The 24,535-nt window shown below is 40.3% G+C and overlaps 1 protein-coding gene across 2 annotated transcripts in view; it reads left to right on the plus strand.

Moving 5' to 3' along the window:
* The first annotated feature begins 5,435 nt into the window (after positions 1–5,435).
* PPP2R5E (protein phosphatase 2 regulatory subunit B'epsilon) overlaps positions 5,436–24,535 on the plus strand; it is a 150,913-nt gene continuing 131,813 nt past the window's right edge. Inside the window, exons 1-2 of one of the 2 annotated variants that reach the window (XM_037031501.1) lie at positions 5,436–6,005; positions 8,585–8,748. In XM_037031501.1, coding sequence (XP_036887396.1) covers positions 8,592–8,748 — 157 coding nt within the window. In that variant the 5' untranslated portion in view covers positions 5,436–6,005; positions 8,585–8,591. The remainder of the gene's footprint in view (positions 6,006–8,584; positions 8,749–24,535) is intronic. The other variant, XM_037031502.1, reaches the window with a different exon arrangement.

Here is a 24,535-nt window from a genome sequence, read left to right on the forward strand (position 1 = left end):
TGGACAGGTTAAGTGACTTGCCTGTATAGTACTAGTCAGGATTCTTTTGGGTGTAAGTTACAAAAATTCAACTCCAAAGTAGCTTAAATAAAATGGGAATTTACTGGCTTTGGACATACCTAAATCCAGCAGATCCAATCATGTTGTGAAAACTTGTTTCTTCCACAGTATTGGCATTGCCCAGGATGGAGGAGAGGGAGGGAGATGATTACAATAAGTTCACATAGTTTCTGTGGTTTGTGATCCAAAAGGAAGAGGCATCTCGCTCCCAGCATTCCCGGAGCTAATCTTGGGGAAGATCCAATTGATCCCCTCAGGTCACGTCCCATTTTTCTGCGTAACAGAAGAAGGAAGCAGCAGTTAATAGTCCCACCGGGATCGCACGAAGTGAGGGGGGTGGTCCTCAAAGAAAAAGGCGGGATGGATGCATGAAAGCAGTTATCTACCGGGGTGTCCAACTTCTGAGCCACACTGGAAGAAGAAAAATTGTCTTGGGCCACAAATTAAATTCACAAACACTAACGAAAACTGATGAGCAAAAAAAAAAAAAAAAAGGTTTTAAGTAAATTTACAATTCTGTGCTGGGCCACATTCAAAGCCATCCTGGGCCCCATGTAGCCCGCAGGCCACAGGTTGGACATCCCTGCAAGGCGGGGCCTAGGACTACAAACCAGGTCCTCAGTTCTACTGCGGTTCTGGAAGGTTACGGGGAGGAAGTAGGTAAGTTTAGAGCAAAAATAGTTTGAGCTTCTGTTAGTGGAATATTAAGTAGAAACTAAGATAAGTTCCGAAACGATGTTAAGTCAGTGATTATTGTTTAACTTTCAGAAATATATGGGTATGGTAAAATGCATGTCCCTATTATTGCTAGTGAATGGTCCCCACAGTTCTATAATGTAGTGTGGAAGTGGACTGAACAGCATTCCTTCCTGCTCCTTGTTTTCTTTCTGTCACAGTCGGGTGCACCAGAATCAAAAAAAAAGGGGGAGAAAACTTTTTACAGAAAAGCTTCTAGATGATAGAAGTATTAGAATATGAAAGAAGTGGATGATTAGGGTAATAACTAGCACTTACTGAGTAGTTAACATGTGTCAGGCACTGCAGTAAATGCATCAGCTCATTTAAATGAATGTCTATCCTGTGAGAGGCAGTGTTAGTCTGCTCATTTGTAGGCCAGGGAACCAGAGCTGTGAGGGCTGAGTAATTTGCCCCAGCTCCTGGCTGGCAGATCTGAGATTTCCAAGTTGATATATCTGAATCCACAGTCTGTGTTCTCATCCTTATGCTTATAATTAGTTATAGCTTTAGTTCATTTAATTGTATAATTTGACTATTTTAGAAGCAAAATTGTTACTTATGGTACATTATTTTGTGTTTTATCTTGTATAAAGTGTACTTGATGCTGGCTTTCTCCTTCCTGTTTTTTTTTAATTGAAAGGTTACAAATGTGTAATATTTTATTTTATTTTTTAAAAGACTTTATTTATTTTTAGAGAGAGGGGAAGGGGAGAAAGAGAGAAGCATCAGTGTGTGGTTGCCTCTCCATGTGGCCCCCACTGGGGACCTGGCCTGCAACCCAGGCATGTGCCCTGACTGGGAATCAACCAGCGACCCTTTGGTCTGCAGCGTGCGCTCAATCCACTGAGCTGTACCAGCCAGGGCCCCCCCGCCCCCTTTTTTTAAGTCCTCACTCAAACATATGCTTTTTTATTGATTTTAGAGAGGAAGGGAGGGAGGGGAAGAGTGAGACAGAGAGAAAGAGAGAAAGAGAGGGAGAGAGAGAGGCTAACATCAGTGTAAGAGAACATTAAGTTGTTTCCTGTGTGTGCCCCAACCAGGGATCAAACTGACAATCTATGTATGTGATCAGGGATTGAATCACCAATATTTCAGTGTACAGAATGACGCTCCAACTCACTGAACCACCTGTCCAGGGCCCATTTTTTGATTGTTTTTCAATGTTCCTTCCCCATCAGTGACACAGGGCCCCTCTTTCTGTCTTGATCCATCGGTAACACCTAGAACCTCTCAATGCTCTGTAGGGAACTACAGCACCTAAATATTTTAAATTTCAATCAATAATTATACACATTAATCATGTGGAAAACCACGAGTACCCTACAACCCTTGAGGCACATCTGAAAACGTAACTGCACTGTTTAAATTATGACACAAGGAAATGTCACTGCTGAGGGCAGTTCCTGTGTAGATAAATATGGCTCAAAGAAATCCCTTGTCTACACGAGCTGCTGTGCGTCCTCCTTTTATTGTGTTACCTAAAAGCGCATCTCCTGCCCCAGGTTTTGTCACTGTCCTTCCCTTTCAGCCCAAACCTAGCTTCAGGCACCCTCCTCTTCCTATACCAAATTGCGCTGGTCTACCTCTGAGGGTGATGTTTTACCTGCATGGGTCTCTTCCTGCTCTACTGGTTGGTAATTGGTTTGATGATGGTTCTGCTTATTATCTCAGCCCTTCTTGAGTTCACCAGTCAGCCACATTTGATCATCAGTGTCCTCTAGTCTCATCACCTGGCTGGCCCGGCGGCAGATTAATGATAAGCTCAGCCTGGATATCTGGAAAGTAAGTGCTTCCATCAGATAGCAGTGAGCCATGTTTTGTCATTTGATAATGGCTTCACAGGTGGCTATAATGTATTTTATTTTGTACTGTCTACAATAGCAGTCTCCATTTACTTTTTTGATCATTCATTCCCATCAGTGTATTCTTGGGGAGCAATTCTTAACCAAATAGGAGTATACGCTATATGTATCTATTTATAAAGTATATATGTGCTACCATCATTAGCTTGTAAGTCAAGTACAATGTAAGCTTTGGGGGGAAGTTCATTGTTAATGACAGAGGGTATAACCCCAATTCTGAATAATCTTCATGAATTCAATATTTTTAAGCCAAAAGTTGTTTGATTAGATTATTTTAACTTTGAAGTGTGGCTGTCAAAGATCTGATACAAGAAGTGCCAGTTCTGTCATTTGCTTGTTTTCCTGTGGTTTCCTCGTAGAAGGTTCTGGTAAAGTCTGTTTTCTATCGGTTAGTTTAACGAAACCTAGATAACATAACCAGTGAATCCACTTAACTGAACCTAGCAAACTTCAATGTCACTACATGTTGGCAGAGAGCCAACCCCTGGGAATGGGTGACTCCCACTTTTCCTTGAGGAGATCTATACTCCTTTAGGCCAAGAGACCACTCTACAGATGGAGTGCAGGGTTACATACTTCTTCTGTATATTAGTTGAGCTCAATGCTTTCCTGTTTTTAATCTAAATTAAGCAAAAATAGATGTACTCATATTTTCTTGTCCTGCATCCCAAATGGATTGATTGCCTTGCACCATTCCTGGAGTACATCCCTGGGATGCATGAACATCCTTTAGAAACTATTGGTTCAAGGAAGTTTCTCACACTGGCAAGGATGTTTTGATTTAAAAAGACCTGCTCATTTCATTTACTTCGCCCTTTTATAGAAAGTGAAACAGTTTTGAAATGAATTGTCTTTACAGAGATCCATAATTTGCAAGCAAAATCTCCACTCTACAAAATGTGAAATGTTCTAAGCGACAGCTGTGAGCATTTCAAACGTGCACTACTCTTCAACAGTTCAACTGTTGCCAAGGGAAATTGAGTTGGCTTTAAAAATCTTCCTTGGTTAATTCTGCATTTACCCACAATCAGACTGAGCAAACAAGTTCTTGGTGGCTGACACTGATAAAGGAAATTGAGATGTGGAAATGTAAGTTTCTTGCAGGTAGGAGCCTGGTATTCTTGCCAGTTTTTCAGGGCCTCACAGTGATGAACTTTATCAGAACAAAAATGGGCGCTATTAAAAAAGTGGCCAATCATCTGGAGTCATGCGAGGGTTGGGGGAGGGGGAGGCTGCTTTCACCTACGAGAGCCATCTTTTCCTATTTCAGTTCAGAATGGGAATATCTATTTTTCATCTTTCACGGTACACACACAACATTCTTTTTCCACTCAGGAGCCATTTCTGGGAATGAGCATAGGAATTTGCAACACTTGGTGGTTAACACAAGAGAAATACAGTGCATTTTTTGGTCATCACTTGTACATCTGGTATATACAGTTTTATTTATATATAGTTCTATTTCCTAACTTTGGAAAACATGATATAATGCTGGGGGGCGGGGCAGGAAACTAGGCTACGGAACGACACACACTATATTAAAAGAAAAAAAATACTGGAGGGAAGTACACCAAAATGCTAACAGTGGGTGAGCAATTATGAATGTTCATTTTCTTCTTTTTTTTCCATTGACCAAGTTTTGAGCAGTCAGTACTCTGACATTTGTATTTAGCATTAAGAATTTTTTTTTTCTTGTTCCCCGCAAAGGAGGTATTTAGCATACATTCAAACAGAGTGAGCGTCCAAGAATATTTTCTGGAAATGCACCATTTGGCCTAGGGCTCACCGAGACCGCAAACGCGTATCTGAATACTTGTTCTACCTAGAGTTAAGTCAAGGCTTCTTTATAAACTCTTCCTGATCCACCCGGCCAATTAAAAGCTCCCAAGCTCCTACAGTTTGGAGCAAGGATTTCTCTGAGCTCCGTGCAGCTGGAAGGACGGTGCGGTGGGTATCAATAAGTGATTGCGGAGAATAGAGATAGCATTCCCATTTGTATAAGCTACACTGAGCTTCCCTCAACCAAAGCTTGCAGCGTCGGCAGGGAGCTGATATTCAAAAGAGAGGTTTAGGTTAAAGGATACGAGGCGAGAGAGAACTGGATGCGACACCCAACCCTTGGCCAGACCCCAGGGTTTCAGATTTCGGTGCCAGGTCTCCCACAAGGTTCAGCGAGAGCGATTGCCGGGGGTTTCACAGCCGGCTGCAAGGGGCCCATTTAAGCAGGCGCGGGTAGGGGACCTTATTTCTGTCTACGCAGCGCTGGTTCCCGTCCTGAGTGGGGTTCCTGGAACCCAGAAGGGCAACCCTAGCGGCTGAAGAGGACGGAATCAACGCCCCGGGGCTTCCCCACCCTTAGTCGATCAAGGCCCTTGGGATCCTCTGAGCGAAGACGACCGCCGCCCAGAAGTTCCGCATTGCGCGGAAACCCATTCCATTGATCTGTCAGTCGCACACCTCCTGGGTTTAAAGCTCCTTTTAGCCCTAGCGGCTGCGGTGACTGCCGTCTCCGCCAGGCGGAAGCGGCAGCTGCACCGCTGGAGATCGAGGCTGCATCCGGGTCTTTCGCTCTTCAGCCCAATCCTCGGTCTTCGCTCTTCCCACCCTCCTGTTTCTCCGCCCCCCTGCCGCCAATCCCTGATCGGCTCTCTGCCGAACATGCTAGCATGGGAGTGAAGGCGCAAGGCGACCAATGAGGCATTGCTTCCCGTTTGAAGCCTCCAGTGAGTGGGTTCCGGGGGCGGGTGCTGTTGGCCAGAAGGTTCGGTTGCGCGTGTGCCATGGACTCAGCCGCCCGGTGATATTGACAATAGGAGAGAGAAAGGGGCATTGACTGGGACCTACCGCGGTTAAGGAACGGCGACTTTGGCAGCGGCGGCTCCAGCTCCAGCGGCTCCACCTCCTCCTCCTTCCTTCTGCTGCCGCTGCGGATCCAGTCTTCCTCCCTCCCTTCCCCCCCTCCCCACGTCGTCGCCACCGCCGCCAGGTCCGGGGCAAAGAGCAGAGGCGCCGCCCGCCGGGAATGTGAGCGCGGAACCACCGGCGGAGCCGCAACGGGGTCGGTGCCGATTTGATGGGACGGGCCCACGGGGGAGGATCGTGAGGCCGCCGTTGCCGCCGCCGGAACGCTGAGATTCAGGTCCGGCCGTGAGGCCTAGAGGCTCCGCCGCCGCGGAACCGGAGGGACCCCGCGCGGGACAGCCGTCTCCTTGGGTTCCCTGCTGCTGTCCGGACCTCCCACCTCAAGTCCCGGTCCCGCCATACGCCCTCGCTGCGGCCCTCTTGCCAGTCTCCCACCCCTCAAAAACACAGATCATCTTCGAATTCTTCCCCAGAAGCTTCAAGGTAACTTCGTCCCTCCGGCTCCGCGGCTCGCCCGCTTCCCTTCTTTCTCCGGGTCGTCCAGGGAAACCTGCAGGGCACCGGCCTCAGGAAGGCCTGGCCGGGGCAGGCGAGGAGTGCGATAGGGTGGGGTGGGTGGGGTGCAGGACAGGGAGGGCCCGTCCCACTTGCTGATTTACCTGCAAATGCTTCCATTCACTTTGCCCTCCTCCCCCCTTTTCTCCTTCCGGCATTAGAGGCATTTTCTTGTACCCCTATCCACTGGTGGGGCGGGGAGAAAAAGGGGGATTGGTGGTGTGAGAAGGATTCTGAAGCAGCTTCTTAAGGGCTTGTGGTGGGGGTGGGTAGGAGCAAAGGGAGTATGTGAGCCATCCCTACTGACGAACCTCTAACCCGTATTCCCCTCCATCCCAGTACCCCATTTGGATTATCCTGAGCCTTGCAAATGCCCGGTGCCCGCTGTTTAGAGGATGATAAAGCTTTGGGCGCCTTAGTCCAGGGCGAAACCTGTTTCCCCGGGCTATGCACCGACCCGCTGCTACTGCACGTTCAGTTCTGCGGCGCTTTGGGTTGAGATTATTGACGTTTATTTTTGGCCGCGGGCATAAGAGGCACATGATTTTTTTAAAAATTGCTGTCAATAAACCACCTTTACAAATGGAAGGTGAGGAAAAAGAAGACAAAAAGTGATGGAGGAACGGGATTTACTGAAATCCTGGGTTATGGTTACACGAAATCTAAATAAGTAAAATACCAGACTGGGAAAGCGGCCCCTAAATTTACAACGTACAAACGTGATGTGGAGCTTTTTTTATGAAAAAATTTAAGTGATCTTCCTCCTGTAGTCATTCATAGTTTGCAGTTCCACTTTGAATCTGTCACATTTTTTTATGGCTAAAATAGGTAGATTTCTATAAACTTTTATTATATATATTTTTATTCTCACCATGAGAACATGCCAGGGCACACCAGAGAGAGAGGGAGAGGGGGAGGGAGAGAGAGAGAGAGAGAGAGAAAGAGAGAGAGAAATAAAGTGAGAAAGAAAGAGAAGAAGAGGAAGAGAGGAAGAGAAAGAGGGAAACATCATTGATTATCTTCTGGTAGGCGTCCCAACCTGGGATCAGACCCGAAACTTGGGTGTGAGGGCAGATCAGAAATCAAACCCATAACCCTTTCATGTAGGGGATGACACTCCAACCAACTGAGCCACACTGGCTAGGGCTAAAAACTTTTTATGACTTTAAAAGAGAACCAAACAAGAGGTCAGAATTCCAACCCTCAACACCATGGTTTTTTTTGTTTGTTTGTTTTGTTTTGTTATTTCTATTTTGTCAGAATCCAGGTAATTGAGGTAACTTTATTCTTACAAGTTTAGGAAGAGACTCCCTTATGCTTTTATATAGAGAGTAAAAAACAATTGTTTTATGTTTGGCATGACAGGTGAGTAATTGCATTTCATCATTTCCCCCAAATGCATTATTTCTATTTGAGTTTGCCATTAATCTTACATGGATCCTCAGTGCCATGCAAATGATGGTATCTGCTAAAAGTGAATGAAATTGATTTTAACACTTGTTACTTTTAGGAAATAGCCTTCATTTAAATAACTTGACGGGAATTAGAAAATGCAAAAGAATGCTCAGTTTCATCCCTTTGATGGAATGAAAATTAATGTTTGATGGAATGAAAATTAATATTTGATGGTGAACTTCAAGAGAACTCAACTTGTTTGTCTAAGTAGGCTGTGAATTTGTTTTCATTTCAACTTTGGTGCACAATTTTGTCGTGTTGTTTATTAAGTCATGATAATTTAAGAGGGTTTCATTCAAAAAGAAGACATCTTTGAAATGAATTTTTAAAAAGATTGTATTTATTTTTAGAGAGGGGGAAGGAAGGGAGAGAGGGAGAGAAACGTGGAATGGGGTCCCTCTCCCATGCCCCCCAAAAGACACTTTGTCTGCAACACAAGCATGAGCCCTAACTGGGAATCAAACCAGCAACTTTTCGGTTCACAGGCCAGCACTCAATCCACTGAGCCACACCAGTCAGGGCTGAAGTTATTTTAATTATGCCTTTTACATGTTCTGTTTAAAGTAATCTAGCCTGTTTTCATTTCCAGTGTGGTATAGTTTATCATAGCTAATTGTTAAAAGTCAAGCTAGATAGTTTCAGTAATTGTAAATTTTACTTGCTGTGATACGTTGGTGTAGATTCTTGAAGTGCAATAAGGGTTTCAACTGCAGAGCCCATTCAAAATATTAAATATCTTGGGAAAACATATCAGTGGAAGTTTTCCAGCCGCAGAATAGCTCCAACATTACTTCAGGAATCTCAAGAAGAGAAGCGCTTCATAGTTAGAAAATGAATACGTAACATAGAGTTCTTCAGGTCTAAATGAGCATCTTTGATGCTCAGCCGAACTCAGCCTCTCACAACAATGCCAGCTTATACACTCACCTAGCAGGGAGGGCTTGTACTACGAGGAACCTGCCCTCCAGAAGATAGTTCCGTATATTTTTGGGGGGGCCCATCTTGTGTGCTTCTGCCTTGGGAATATGTTTATGATACCTCTTTCTCTTCAGTAGGGATATGTCCTCAGCACCAACTACTCCTCCATCAGTGGATAAAGTAGACGGATTTTCTCGGAAGTCCGTCAGAAAAGCCAGACAGAAGAGGTCACAAAGTTCCTCACAGTTTAGGTCCCAAGGCAAGCCTATTGAGTTAACACCTCTGCCCCTGCTGAAAGGTAAGATTCATGACCAGGTGATGGAGTCCTTTTCAATTGATCTTTTTATGTCTATATAAAATATCTTTTGTAGAATGTCATATTTGTTAATATTTTTTGTTATAAATTGTGGGATGGGAGATTTCATACTTTTAGAAGTTACTGGCGTGTGACCAGATATACCCTTTCTCCTTTATAAAGGGCTCAATTTAACATGAATAGCTGTGGATAAATGAAAAGAAACTTACTATCAGGAGGACCTCTTACACTGATGAGTAGGAAAACTGAATGCCAGAGAAACTTTGTCTGGGTCTATATTTTTTACTTTTTCTTCTGTTGACATTTAGATGTACCTGTTGTATGCAAGGACAATTACAAATTGTACAGTCTTAGTTTTAGGAAGTAGATCTAGTAGGAGAGACGGTACCCTTAATCTACATATAAAAATGATATTCGGAAGAAACAATACTCAGTAATTTATTGCATGCATTTTTGTTTTTAGACAGTACAAATAGAAAATGTATATGATGGTCATAGTTGTTTAACACTCCTTTTCTCTCTCCATCAGAATGAATTAAGAACTAGTTTTTAATATCAACCTATTTTCTCTAGATTAGACTTTTCAGATTTTGTTTAGGTATGTGAATACTTTGTGCTCCTTTAAATTTTCATCTGTTTTATGTTTATGAACAGGCATGGTTTGAAATGAATTGGAACATAGTGTTTATAGCATGGAAACTATCAGAATCTACCTTTGAAGGCAGATTTTTGTCTGCTTAACACTTAAGAGTGAAGGAAAAGGGACCTGAAAACAAAATCTGGTTTGCTAGTTCATTCATGAACATTTATTTCTGTGACAGTTTGCGAAATCAAAGTTCTGATAAGAAACACTGGGGGTTGACTAGAGGATCCTTAAAATTTGGCCTAAGATATTTCAAACTTGCGCTTTACTCATGTGAACAATTTTTGAAAGGAGTGAGATATCATAAACGAGTTCCCAATATTTATACTTGAAGTCAGTGGAAACTAAATGATTGCTGAGTACTGTAAAGATGGTATGTCTACCACTTAGTGAAGATGAGCTCCTATGAGTTGGGGAGAGGGCGAATCCTGGCTGAAGATTTTGTTGGTAAAAATGAAAATAGTCTTTATGAAGCTTTGGAAGAAAAATGAAGGAAAAAGGTTCTAGGGATAAAAGTAACCATGCTTGAAATACTAAGTTTATAGGCTTATTGGTTTCTGTAGTAATTTATTTAATCTGAACTAGACATATAATAGCTATCAGCCTCTACATCTGGCAAAGGACTTTATTCTGGGGAAATAAACTCTTTAGAATGAGAAAAAAATTAAACTTTGTTATATTATTTTCTTGGGGCACGTGGTAAATATTTACATTAGAACTTAATTAACCACTCATAGGGTATTGGTTTGCTGGGTAGTGAAATAGGCATGTGTGAGAAGAATTTGACATGCTTTAGTATTTTGTTTTCTTTTGTCTCTTTTTTTATTGTAAACTCTACATAACATAAAATGGACCACTTTATCCATTTTTAAATGGGCATTGAGTGTAGCATTAGGTACATTCATGTTGTTGAACTCATATAGTTGTGCATCCACTACCAACTGCCCATCTCCAGAACATTTTCAACTTCCCAACGGAAACTCTATCCATTAAACACTAACTCCCCATTCTCCCCTACCCCTAACCCCTTGGCAACCACCATTTTACTTTTCATTTCTCTGAATTTGACTACTTTAGGGACCTCATATCAGTGAACTCATACAACATTTGTCTTTCTGTGACTGTCATTTCTGTGATGTCCTCGTATGTTGTTGGCATGTGTCAGAATTTTTCTCTTTTTTAAGATTTTATTTATTTATTTTTTAGAGAGGGAGAAAGGGAGAGAAATGTCAATGTGTGGTTATGTCTTGCATGCCCCTCCCACTGGAGACCTAGCCTGCAACCCAGGCATGTACCCTGACTGGGAATTGAACCAGCGACCCTTTGGTTTTCAGGCTGGCACTTAATCCACACTGAGCTACACCAGCCAGGGCAGAATTTTCACCCTTTTTAAGGCTGAATATATTCCATGGTGTATACATACCACATATTGTTTATCTGCCTGAAAGTGGACACTTGGGTTGCTTCCGCCTTTTGGTTATTGTGAATAATACTGCTCTGAACATGGACGTACAAATATCCGTTTGAGGCTCTGCTTTCACATTTTTGGGTATAGATGGAGAAGCGGGATTGGTGGGTCAGATGTTTTAATGATGTTTGAATTCTCAGCCATACTGGTTTTCACAACAGCTGCATCATTTTATCCATATCCTCACCAACACTTATTTTTGTTTTTTTAAACTAGCCATCACAATGCGTGTGAAGTGGTAATTCCTTGTGGTTTTGATTTTCATTTCCCTAATGATTAGTGATAAGCATCTTTTCATGTGCTAAGTGCCAGTTGTATACCTTTTTTCCCATTTTTTAAGTGAAGTCTGGTAGTATGGGAAAATTTCCAGGAACTTTGCTTTCTAAGGATGTGATTTTTGTAAACTTGTCTATTTTGCCAGTGTGGGAGAATTAGAGAGAAACAGGACCATATAATGCTAGATATATATCCGTAAGCCTAATTTCAGACAGACTAAAAGTGATTCTACTATAGTAAGCCCATTCTAGGAAAATATTCTGGAAAGGATTCCATAAATTAGATTCCCATATGTATAGAATAACAAAGATGTACTGTCGGGTAGAGACATCAGAAATGTGTATTTGCTATTGATTATTGTAGTGAATGTAAAGAGTTTGTTAAATGACTTTTTTTTTCAAATTGACCTTTGTATGTTACCTTTTCACTAACTTTAGGAAGTAATTTATGGAATATAAGGAAACTATAGAAGGAATTTTTTTTCTATTTCTTTAGGAGAAACTGGAATAAATTATACATGCATGCCAAAGGATAGTTACAGATTTAATTTTCTATACTATTGTTTTAAGTAAATTGGTATGTTTGAGTAATTTTATTTGGGGATACAATTTAAATTGCAATTGAATTTTATGTGTTCTTTAAAGAATGAAATGAAAGATTTCCTTGAGGTCTTTAATTTTAGGGTAGTTTGAAAATGGAAATTGTATAAACATAGTTATGTAACTCATATTTTTAATATGTAAATTTTGAGGGCTCAAAAATTAGATATTCGTTAACAACCATGTATTTTGTATGGGGGCATTACCAGAATGTTTATTTTATGCATATAATAATACTTGACTATCTTATAAGTAATACTACCATTAATTCTTAGCATCTTAAAACTCTTTTTAGTTGCAGATCCATAATAAAGTGAGTTTCATCTATGAAACTCATAGATGCTCATGAGTTTGCCCTTTTGCTCATAGGTGGGATTTTAAAATTTGTGTCAATGTTGTTATTTTCTGTAGGAAGCAAACTTAGCATGTGGCTCTCTGTAAGGTATATGGTGAGTGACCTGGCTTTTCCTCAGTATGTATAATGAAGTTGCAGGATAAACCTTGAAATACAGACATTGGTAGTTTCTCCATCTTCATATCCTTCTGAAAATGTTTTCATGGAGTCCTAAAGTTTTTGAGCTTGAAGGACTCGTACTCACTTTACTGACGAAGGGCATCCCGCAGAGGCTCATTGCCTTATGTGCTTGATAAGAAGGTGAAGACTTGGATGTGCTCTTTGTGCCTGCACAGCAGGGCATGAAGCGAGGTGGCAGCGATCTAGGTAAGTCACTGAGTAAGGGCAGTCAGACGAAGCATTTAGGCATATAGACACACAAACCTTTATATTAATAAGTAGTAGTAATAGAACTAGTGGTAGCAGTGTCTGGTTAGTGATTTATGTTCTCTGCCCACCCCATCTCCCATACCTTATTTACATTTTTCTTTGACTTTAGAAGATTATGTAAGTTTAGATTTGAGTGAATGCTTTTGAAAACTACCATCTCTTTAAAGGTGGGATTATGATGAAAGTGGTAGCATTGTTTCTAGCTTTATGATTCATTACATGCTTCTGAGGCATTTTGCTGATAGTTTGGACATTCATGATTAAACATTCCCAAAACTCTGACGAGTGGAGCTGCCATTCAGCAGAGAGAGACTTTTTGCCTCTTGGTTTTGAAACCTTTAGATGGTTTCTATAGCACACCTTCTCTAATGAAAACATTTTTGTATTTATTTTATTTTTAGTGAAAGGGAGGGAGAAAGTGGGAGAGAAACAGTAATGTGTGCCCTCTAATGCTCCCCCAACCAGGGACCCGGCCTGCAACCCGGCACCCGGCCTGCAACCCGGCGTGTGCCTTGACTGGGAATTGAACGGGTGATGACCCTTTGTTTTGCAGGCCGGCACTCAGTCCTCTGAGCCACACCAGCCAGTCGAAAACCTTGTTTTGAAACTCTAGGGTTATGATTCAGCTTACTACATTTTTATATTTTAGGGTGATAGTTTGAGAGGATTTTAAAAATTCCATTTTATTTTTTGTGCTTTTCTAACTACTGGATGAAATAATTCTCTTTCATCTATATCTGCTTTGTGTAGTGTAAAGAAGGAATATGCAGATATAAATCCCGATTTTTATAATGGGCTACTACTCCAAAGTATACTCAATGAGAATTGTCTCCTATGGAAGAATATCCTCTAGTTTAGTGTTTACCATCCTCCATATAGGTTATGATGCAGCGTTGCGTGGGGGAAAGTACAGGCGTTCAGCTGCTTACAAGAGACCTAGCTTACTTCCTAGCTGTATTGCCTGGGACAAGTAACTTAAGGCGTGATGTCTATCACATGCCAGTGATGATGGTAATCAATGGATGTGGCAGTGCCACATTCAATAAATACTAGCTATTATTATCCAGATGGGATTTCAGGAGCTAGACTGTGAATAATGTGGAATTATTATTTGACTATCTGTATTTTCCTAGCAAAAAGTTGAAGTTGGAATCTTCTCTGGAAATTATGAAATGAGTGTAGTTTTACAGTCAGGAACCTTTTTCAACCCCCAAATTCAGGAAAACAGTGTGCAAAGTATTGAATTTAGTAGACTAATTATTTTAAAAGATCTTTATTTAGAGATTTTCACCAACTGCATTGGTATCCTGCCACATTTTTTTAGTGTAAATTCTATTTTTATTTTATCCATTCTTTGAATTGTTAATACAGTTGCATGTTTAAAATTTCAGAAGGTACAAAAGGATCTTCCAACTCAGTTCTCCCAGGTCCCCTTCCCAGAAACAATCAGTCATAATATTCTTATATAGGTGGTACAGACATTCTTTTTTTTTTTAAGATTTATTTTTTAGTTTTAGAGTGAGGGGAAGGGAAAGAGAGGGTGAGAAACATTGATAGGTGGTTGCCTCTTGTACACCCCCAACCGGGGGCCTAGCCTGCAGCCCAGGCACGTGTCCTGACTGGGAATTGAACCAGAGACCTTTAGGTTTGCAGGACTGTGCCCATATCACTGAGCCACACCAGTCAGGGTGGTATAGACATTCTTAAACCCTTGACTGAATTTGAAATGCATTGAACAGCCTGAAATTGTATGCACACTTTGTATGTGTATGTCCATGTTTAAATGGGAGAATTCCATGGCATTCTTCAGATTCTCAAAGAGTATCTGAATCAAAAAGATTAAAAACCATTGATCTAGTTTGTACCTTAGATTGATGAAGTATGTTGTTTAGACAACTAGATTGTGGTGAGAGGGAAAGGGAGAGAGGGAAATTGTGTGTGTGTGTGTGTGTGTGTGTGTGGGAGGGGAGTGGGGGTGGCTTTAAAAATTAGTCATAGGCTTTACTTTTGAACCACAAGAATATCTGTAAGTTAATAGGTGTTAACATCAGCTTTGCAGCCTTTGAAACAGTGTGGCAATATTTTTCTTTTGAGGAAGAAATGATAAGATTTTGTAAAACACTTAAGTGTCAGATTACACTATTTTCATGAGTGAAAGATTGTACTTATTTGTAGTGAAGAGGTCTTTCATTCACTTTTAGGCAGGAATATGTTTTCTTTTTACATTCTACTAGTTTGTTTCTGTAGAGTGGAAAAAGTTTCCATACAGAGTCTTAAATGGGCCACAAAAAATCAAGAGTAAGTGTTCCAGGTTTATTAATCATTTAATAGTAGGGTAGCATCTTGCATTCATAAGCCATCCTATCTGAGTGTGATAATTACCTCTTAGTTCCTAAACCAGGGTCCATGGATTTCTGTTTGGGCACAGGGTGGGTGCATCGTGGCTGGGCTTCAAGATTCTAAGAAGTTGCTAATAGTTACATGTAAGGTTTCTGTGTATGTGTAGTTTTTTTTTTGAGGACAGTTTATTGCTTTCACGAGTTTCTCAAAGATTTAACCCTATCATTCCTGCTTTCCCTGTAGTTAAGAGCTTTTGGTTTAGAGTAAAAGATTGAGACTTGTTGTTTTCTGAGTGTCATGTTATAATCTATAATTATTTTATCTCTGTTTATTTACTTGTATGTTATCTTTTTCTCCTCCCCCATTAGAATATAATCTTTGCTTTAGGAACCTTGTTTCTCTCATGTCCGGCTCCTAGGTCAGTGCCTAGCACCTAGCACGCAGTTGGTGTTCAGTGACTATTTTATTAGAAAATGAGCCCTGGCTGGTGTAGCTCAGTGGATTGAGCTTGGGCCTGCGACCAGAGGATCGTGGTTTGATTCCCAGTCAGGGCACATGCCTGGGTTGCAGGCCGGTTCCCTGCAGGCCAACTCCCAGCAGGGGACGCACGAAAGGCAACCATACATTGATGTTTCTCTCTCTCTCTCCTTCCCCTCTAAAGATAAATAAATAAATAAAAATTAAAAAAAAAAAGAGAAGAAAATGAGTGAACATTTGTTACTTGACATCTAGGTTTTTAGTAGTAATATAGACATTTATTTTTCGTTCCTAAATATTTAAAAAATATTTTCCTTCAAATCCAGGCCATACAAATTTTATTTTAAGTTGTAATTTATACATAATTATAAACTTGTGTAATGAAGACTTTTTATTTATTTATAAAGGGATCAAATTGCTGAGTGTTCACTTAAAATCCTGAGAGTGTTATTTTCTTTTGCTCTGGTAGTTCTGCATGTTTCAAGTTTAAAATTCAAGTGGTGTCTTGAGAGAATGGCGTGGATTTTATATAAGACGTACTAAGAGTGATTTCTTTTACTTAGGGGATTTATCATTTTCACTTTACAGAAGTTAAGATGTTGAGTACAGTGAAATCCCTTTATTGTGCTGGTGTTTTGGGACTGAATTATGGGTTGATAGTATCACCAGACTTTTTTCATATATATAGTTTGAGAGAATAGCAGATCTGAAATTTATAAGGGGCTTGTAGAGCAGGGTTTTATGATCAAATCTTCTTTTGTCAAATCTTTTATAACAATGTTAGCTTTTAATATCAATTAGATTTTCTGGTGCTTGAAAAAGAACAGTGAAGTTTCTGGATATTTCAAAAAGGCTAATAACTAAGGAAGTTCTTTTTTTAAAAGATTTTATTTATTTATCTTTAGAGAGGAAGGGAAGGAGAGAAGGAGAGAAACATCAATGTGTGGTTGCCTCTCGTGAGTCCCCTGCTGGGAACTGGCCTGCAACCCAGGCATGTGCCCTGACTGGGAATCGAACCGTGATAATGTGGTTCGCAGGCCCGCGCTCAATCCACTGAGCTACACCAGCCAGGTGTAGAGTTCTAATACTAAATTTTTGTGCCTCCTTTTTCCTCGCCCATCTCCTGAGGTTTTGCTTCGGAGAGAGAGAACCTCCTTTTTAGGTTTTGAGCCTTGTTAGTTTTGTAGCATTATGTGAAGAGTTGAATGAGAAAACTTCCCTCTTTACCTTCTTGAAGTTTTTGTCCAGGCTTTTGAATTTATTGCACTTAAAGAAACAGAATCTGAATTGAAGATTTTGCCAGTTTAAGGGGTATCGTAGATGGTTCTTTGTCGAGGGCTCTTATCTTGCTATCAGTGGGTGGGTTTCAGAGGGCCCTCTTGAAATTCCAGGCAGTATTTTGTGTCTCTGTGCAGTGTGGCATTTTTTCTGGGCAAAGGCTTTCATCAGATTCTCAGAGGAGTTTCCCCAAAGGTTAGGAACTGCTGCTTTGGGTGGTAGGTGTCAGTTCCCCCACTCAGAGCAGAGAGAGAGAACTTGTCCCATAATCCTTTTCTGTAGAAAGGAGATCACGTGAAAAGAGGTTTCTTCTGCATGTCTCTTCTGATTTTTAATTCTTTTTGATATCCAACAGAATTTTAAAAGATGCTTGAAGGTAAAAGTGAATACATGACTGCAGAATGGTTGTTTGGAAAATTAAGCTGGGTGAATAGGACTACTTACTAATGGTGAAACTGAGTGCACCTGTAAAAAAGCATTTTCCCTGGAATATAGCTAGGGACCTGGGAGAAGCTGGTAGGAGAAACTCAAGTTATCTTTGCTGGCGAATAAGTAGTTTATTTTTTATTTATTTTAAAAAAGATTTTATTTATTTTTAGAGAGAGGGAAAGGGAGCGAGAAAGAGGGAGAGAAATGTTGACGTGAGAGAGAAACATCAATTGGTTCCTCTACTAGGGCACAAACCCACAACCCGGGCATGTGTCCTGACTGGACACTGAATCGGAGGCCTTCTGCTTTGCAGAATGATGCCCAACCAAGTGAGCCACACTGGTCAGGGTAGTGAATAAATAGTTTGGATGGAGAAGAGAAGGATTGTCTTTTGGTTCTGCTGTGTGCCTGGTGATGTAATACGTGGTGCTACACTGACGTTTCCAACAACACCAAGAGCGAGGATGTTTTCTGTTAACTGGGCCAAGTAACTTGCCCAGTCCTACAGAGAGAACCAGGGTCGGGAACCCAGGCCTACCTGGTTGCAAAGCCAGTGCCTTCTCTATTATTTGCATTAGCAGTAGATGAACACGGGTGAGCACTGCAGCCAATTGCCATCTGGCACATGCTGTGCTGCAATGATTTAATAAGCATTTAATAAACCATCTTACTCCCTTTTGAAGGAACCTGAAAATTACGAGGGTACTAGAGTGATGAGAAAGAGAGGAGGAGAAAAGAATGGGGAGAGCAGCCAGGTGGGCAGCAACACTTGTGGGAAGTGGTACCTAGGTGGTCCTGGGAATGTTCATGGTAGAGCAGTGGGCCTCGGACTCGGGCCTCGGACTCTGCCCTCGGAAGGGCCAGGCAGTGCAGCCAAGAGGCAGGAGGAAGGGCAGCTGGTACTTCCCTGAGGTAGGAGTGGGGAAGATGCTGCTCGGGACTCTCGTAGGACTCAGATACTGTCACAGTAAAGGCTTGTCAGCCACAGGGTGGCTAGGGTTTGGTAAACTGGTAACTGGTATTAGGCAGCGTTGTCCTTTACATCTTTCTGTCTTTGGGAATTAGCTTATTTTAGGAAAGGGCATGGGTTTGAGTACACGTGATAATCCTAGCTTTGTGAACTGAACTTAGTGAACCTCTTTGGAACTTCCATTTCCACTTTTGGAAAATGGGACTGATACTTCACAAGGTGGTTGTAAGGAGTGAGATCAGGTAGGTAACTGCCTAATATGTGGTCAGTTGCTTAAGAAATATTCCTTTCCTTATCATTCTGTTTGTCATTGATTTTTCTTTGAGTCACTCCTCTGGACCTGGATCTTGTTTCAGAATACGTCGTGTTAGAAGAGATCTGGCAAAAGTTCATCCATTTATGTAGGGACCATGAAAGACTTTCATTTTATGTTACATTTTAATTTGATTTGTGGTTGCTTGTGCTTGGAACACTGTTCAAAGTAAAATGGTAAAACATTAAAAAAACATGGAGAAGAACATCAGGATTTGGCATCATTTCAGGAAAAGTACTGTCTTATAAGGAAGATACAGACTCAGAATGATCCTTGACCAAAGCAGCCCTGGAAGACAGTATCTGGAAACAGAAGGGGACACTCGTCTGCCACATCCTACAAGGAAACACAGTGAGACTTCAGAATGGGTTCAGGCTGCCAAGGAGCTATCTCATATTAGCAGTTTGGAAATCACAGGTACCCTGTGACTTGCACATTGTAGGCATATAACACTTTCTTTTTAAGGATATTTTGGAATCAAGGACATTTGTAGCAAAAATGAGTTTCTTTTGAGGGTCAGGAGGCCACTTCATCCATTGTCTCATCAAGCTAATTTTCCAGAAAGATAGTGAATGATGTATCAGAAGGACTGGTGTTTTTCTCCAATTTGTGAGCAAAAGTCAAAATGACTTGAAAGCAGATTGATAAAGGACTTTTTAAAAGTAAAAGGACATTTCAGGGCTCTCTGGTTTTTTTTTTTTTTGCCTTGTCCTTCCGTGCTTCCATCTATACTTGATCTCCATCTACAACTGGTACAACAAACTGGTATTTTAAACAGTAACTGAGATCAAGTTACTGTTTATCTAGAAATAATATTCCTTTCATGTAAAGAAAGCTTAAAGATATTTTGATCAGAAACAGTTACAATGAAGTTCTAAAACAACTTGGATGTGGCTGGATATAGGGGGGGCTCTGTCTGTAAGGTTTCAGGTATGAGGAACTTGGACATAACCTTTAGCTGCCAAGAATGTACTTTACTACCTAGATTTAGTTATTCCTTAAAGATTTTGGGTAGAGCTATGTTCTGTGTTTAGATTTATATCTTAGCATTGTAAAAGACATTTCAACTAATGGTGGAATTTATTTAGGCTTTTCTGGTTTAGTGGGGTGCTCTAGAAATGGTGTATACTTTAGATGCCCTTGGGCTTAGGAGTGGTAGATCCTGTACTCACACTCTTGAATTATGGTGTGGCTTGAGTGAAGTAAATCACGTGCAAATTCTTCTCAAAGTATGTATGAAATAAACAGCTGTGAAAGGAATCTACCTATGGCCTGGCTAACTAGTCACCTCCTAGGACCTTAAATTCTCATTTTTGTAGTTGTTCTGTGGGCTGTGTAATTCAGTCCCTTCATTCATCAAATTTCTGAGCAGTATGATGCTCCAGGCCCTGCCCGGGGAACACACTGATGAACAAAACAAGGAGGTTGACAAGGTTCTTTTCAAAAGGCCATTGTAGCTGGATGGGGCTATTGAGGTTGTCTGGATGAAATCATTCAGGCTGGTTACAATTTGTCCTTGATGCTGTCCTTGTACGTATCCATAAATATACATCCATAGAATATATAAATCACCCATAAATACCTTACCCAGTCGTGAGGTATATTTTCTCCTCATGTTTGTATATTCTTGTACTATACTTAAACAATTTTCTTCTACTTGATGATTAATAGCGTTGTAATTACTGTGAGATCATCTTACTACTGGAGTTGGAATTAGAAAAAGTTCTTTTATCATGTAACATTGTGCTCATCATATGATACTGAGGGGTTTCTTTGAAGATAACTGGAAGATTAAGATAGTCTTATTGTCGGAGTTGGCATTTAGAAAGTTCTTTTTTGCCATAATACCGTGCTTATTCTTTAATGATTCTGAAGTTTCTTTGAAAACAAATCACTTAGTCATTGCTTACTTTTAAGAAAAACATTACCAATTTACTTTCAGGCTATAAACATAAAAAGTACAAAATGTCCTTTTAAAACTAAGTAAAATCCACCTGTGGGTCCAGCTATATGCTCTATAGGTGGCTGTATGTTATTGAAGTTCATGATCTTAAGTTTTCATGTATTTGAATTCATTGTTTTATGAACTGCCGCTTGGAATAGTGGGAGACGTAATACAATAGATTTCATTCATGAAAAGAATAAAGGTTTAGAAGATTAGAGCGAAGAATTACTGTCAGGACCAATTGAAGTTCATTAAGTAAGAAGACAAGCAACAGTAAAACTACAGTCAGGCAAAGCAATTAACATTGGTGGTATTATGGTTACTGTGAAGATTGGAAAAATAAATAATTGAAAGTATTTTAAATTGGACAAATTGAATGAAGTTAAAAATTGAATCCACCTCCTTTTCACTTGCTAATTTTAAATCTTCTCAAGCTATTACTATTTAAATTATTTTGTGTTATCTGTGCTGCATTCTGTGGGTGGTGGAAATTGGGTGGAGCGAGTGCTGTTCAGTACTCGAAGCAGAACTGGATTCGAGATGGTTCCCAGGAGAGGAAAAGCACCATCTGCGATTATCTCTGTCTCTGGCCCGTGGGAGAGTCCAACAAGATAAATAAATAAATGAATAAATAAAAAAGACTAGAATTCGGAGTTTTGACAGTCAGTGTTTAAGTGACCGCCATTGTACCTCAACAGTTAATGAATTTCAAAATAATTTTAGAATCACTTTATGATTAGTCACATAATGTGGAATCAATCCTTTGAGGGGAAATCTATATTTAATATTAACATATCACTGGTGAAATTATATATATTTTTATGGTTTTACTTAATGGAATATTATTTTTCCTTTGCTGGATAATATAAGTAGGACAGTACATCTACATTTGTTGTCTAGAAACACCCCCCCCTCCCTTTTTTTGAGCAAGGCTATTTATAATTCTATACTGTCTCTTAAGAGAATAATTTCTTCACGTTAAAGTATCATAGTTAATAATTGTTACACATTTCTCTCCATAAATGCAGGGATAATTGAGCAGTTATTTGCCTCCTTCTTGGTGAGACAGTCAGGAAGTTTTGCTTGACTCATTTGAAAAAGATGAGAGATCAAAAACTTCTCCAAAGGGTGATTTTGTGGATTAAGTTAATACAGCTAAGAGTAGGTTCCGGGTCACGGGGTTACACACATGTCAGCTTTCTCTGCCATTGTTGATGTTATTATTTGTTTGTAATCTGTAATTATATATACCATATATATATGATATATATAACTACATACACATATATGTAGTTTATATAACTACAGATTTTATATGTGTATGTATATATAATCTGTATTTATAATCTGAATTTTGGGAGTTGGGTTTCAAGTGGATCTTTTATTTATTTATTTATTTATTTTTAAGATTTTGTTTATTTCTTTTTAGACAGAAGGGAAGGGAGGGAGAGAAAGATAAATGTGTGGTTGCCTTTCACATGCCCCACACACTGGGGACTTGGCCCACAACCCAGGCATGTGCCCTGACTGGGAATTGAACCAGCAACCCTTTGGTTCACAGGCCAGTACTCAATCCACTGAGCCACACCAGCCAGGGCTCAAGTGGATCTTTTAAGAATGATTTATTTCTGTAATTTATGTATAGAGAAGTAGCTGTTTTTTAAAATCCATTAAGTCTATCCATAGACTAAATTGTTTAAGTCAAACAATATATCATTATATAGTGCATTTGCTAATGAACTTTAAAAAGTATTTAAAAGCATTTTTGAGTGAAGTAACATTTAGAAACTATCAATGTCCGAATGTTATGGGATCTGAGCTGCTTTGCTTTATGAGAGATGTGGAAGTATTGTGTTCACCTGTCTTCTCCAGCTGGTGTGTGTCATGTGTTGGGGGGGGATTGGGGTGTTGGATGTGGGTGATGACACTGAACGTTGACACTGTGACACATTGGGAGGGGGTGTTGGTGGTTGCTAAGGGGATGGTGAATGTTACCTGGACAGATGGGAAATAGCTGTTAACCTCACATCTTTCATTAAGTGGGAGCACTGAAAATTAAAAAAAAAATCAAAAGGTATTGGTAGGAGTTTTACAAAAAGTGTCTTTGGAGCCCGTGGCTTTCAACATGAATTTCATGTATGTTAGAAAATTTTTCTTCACCTGTAAGTTTTTACCTGAAGCTATTTTTTTATGAACTGAAATTATGGATTTGGTGAGCACCTATAATTTTGATTAGCAGTGAAACCTGTACTTAATCTTTATTGAGACCTAGAAAGTTTTTTCCTTTTTCTCCCTCATGGGAAGTTACAGTTATTACAATGTCCAAACCACTCACTTCTTTCTTATACGTGTCTCAAGATGAGGAGTCATCATGACATGTCTTCAGTTTCTGTTGAGAAAGGAAATGTATTCAACCCAGTGGATCTTTTTTGCTTTCATAAATGAATTCAAAGGAAATAAGTGTGAATGAAAATATCCACAAAATCAACATGTACATATAATTTGAAGTGGCTACAGAATGAGGGAAACCAAGGTTCCAAGAAATGACCGGCAGTTCCCGTGTGGGCGAATTGGAATGTCAGTCCGAAGTCTCCCTTCCAAGTTACCTTCCTGAGCTGGTAGAAGCTGATGTTTCTGTTCTACCTTGAGTTCTTACATTTTATTCTAAGATTTAAATAAAGACTCCCAGACTTAACAATGAAAACATCAGTCAAGGCAGGATACTATCGTTGTTTATATGTTTTACTTCAGCTATTTTGAAGCATGAGACAGTCCCCTATAGCTGTTCTTTTTCCCCCCCTCGAATCTGTTGAAAAGTTTTTTTTAAAAGAATTTCTTACATTTAGTTTTTTTATTCTTTCTATATTTTTCCTTCCTCGGTTGTTTGGCAAATGGGGTTCCTTAGGGCATACAGAGCTATGGCTAGGTGAGAAGTACGGCGGTAGCATGGGAGGCTAGGTGGACTGATGGCGAAGACACAAAGATGTTGCACGGCCAGCAGGGTAGGTTTGTGAGCCAGCCAGCCAGTGTTAGATAGATAGAGTTCCAGCCAGTTTTCCTTGCATGTCAGGTGACATTGGACAAATGACCTCAGCCTCACTTTGCTCATCTGTGAAATGATAATATCATCCGCTTGCAAGATTAGTTTGAGAGGTGACGTATGTCAAATGCCTAGACCAGTGCTGACATGTGTCAGGCACTTGGTCATTGAGTTGTTACGATATTTTCAACCTTGAGGTCAGGGACCACGTCAATTCATGATTGAATCCCCATTGTCTAGGGTACCACCCATATCACATCTTCACCACTCCATGAGTGCGCGTTGGATGAAACTGTTCTTTCAGCTGGGAAGGGGATTTTTTGTGTATATAAGATGGTGCTGATTCACAAAATCACTTCTTACTTATTCCTTTTTCTTTTCTAGTTTGTTTCTTAAATATTCTTTTAAAGAATTTTAAAAATATTTTTTAAATTTATTTATTTATAGAGAGAGGGGAAGGGAGGGAGAAAAGGAGGGAGAGAAACATCAATGTGTGGTTGCCTCTCATGCACTCCCAACTGGGGGCTTGGCCTGCGACTCAGGCATGTGCCTTGACTGGGAATTGAACCAGTGACCCTTTGGTTCACAGGCTAGCACTCAGCCCACTGAGCCACACCAGCCAGAGCTAAAGAAGTTTTTTAAAATGCAGAGTGTTTTTTGTAATGTCGTTCTGTAATAAACTGAGCATAGCTTTAAAGATAGAGGTTTATGATTATTTATGGCCTGGAGTGGTTAGCTGAAAAAGTGCTGCTTTGGACGAACAGTCTCTCAGTATGAAAGGCTTAAGATTATCAAGGGTTGCCAAGTGCTCCGACAGGCTGGGAGCACAAGTTTCCTTTTCTGGTTTTATCCTCAGCCATTGTGGCTGTGATTGAGAGCTGGCAGTGTCTGCGTGTGAGGAGATACGGAATGAGTGTTTACTGAATGTATGAATGAATATGGTGATTGTTGTATCAAAATTTAGTGAGATCTATATTAACTAGTATTTATTTGATCAGCTTTGGAGAACAGAGATAGTATACAAACATTAAATGCATTTCAGTGTAGCAGCCTTAACAATAAAAACAGCTCTGTTTCCTGTCACATCTCAGGTTTACACCAGACACATTTGCTGATTCACAACTATTGTTGCTGGCACTAACCTGGCACTTAACTGCTCTCCTTGGAATACGCCACAGAAAACGTTTCAGTGGCCTGGAATGCAGGG

The sequence above is a fragment of the Sturnira hondurensis genome, unplaced genomic scaffold (assembly GCF_014824575.4).
Source record: "Sturnira hondurensis isolate 20B ecotype Veracruz unplaced genomic scaffold, ASM1482457v3 Scaffold0021143, whole genome shotgun sequence".
Classification (NCBI taxonomy): Eukaryota; Metazoa; Chordata; class Mammalia; order Chiroptera; family Phyllostomidae; genus Sturnira; species Sturnira hondurensis.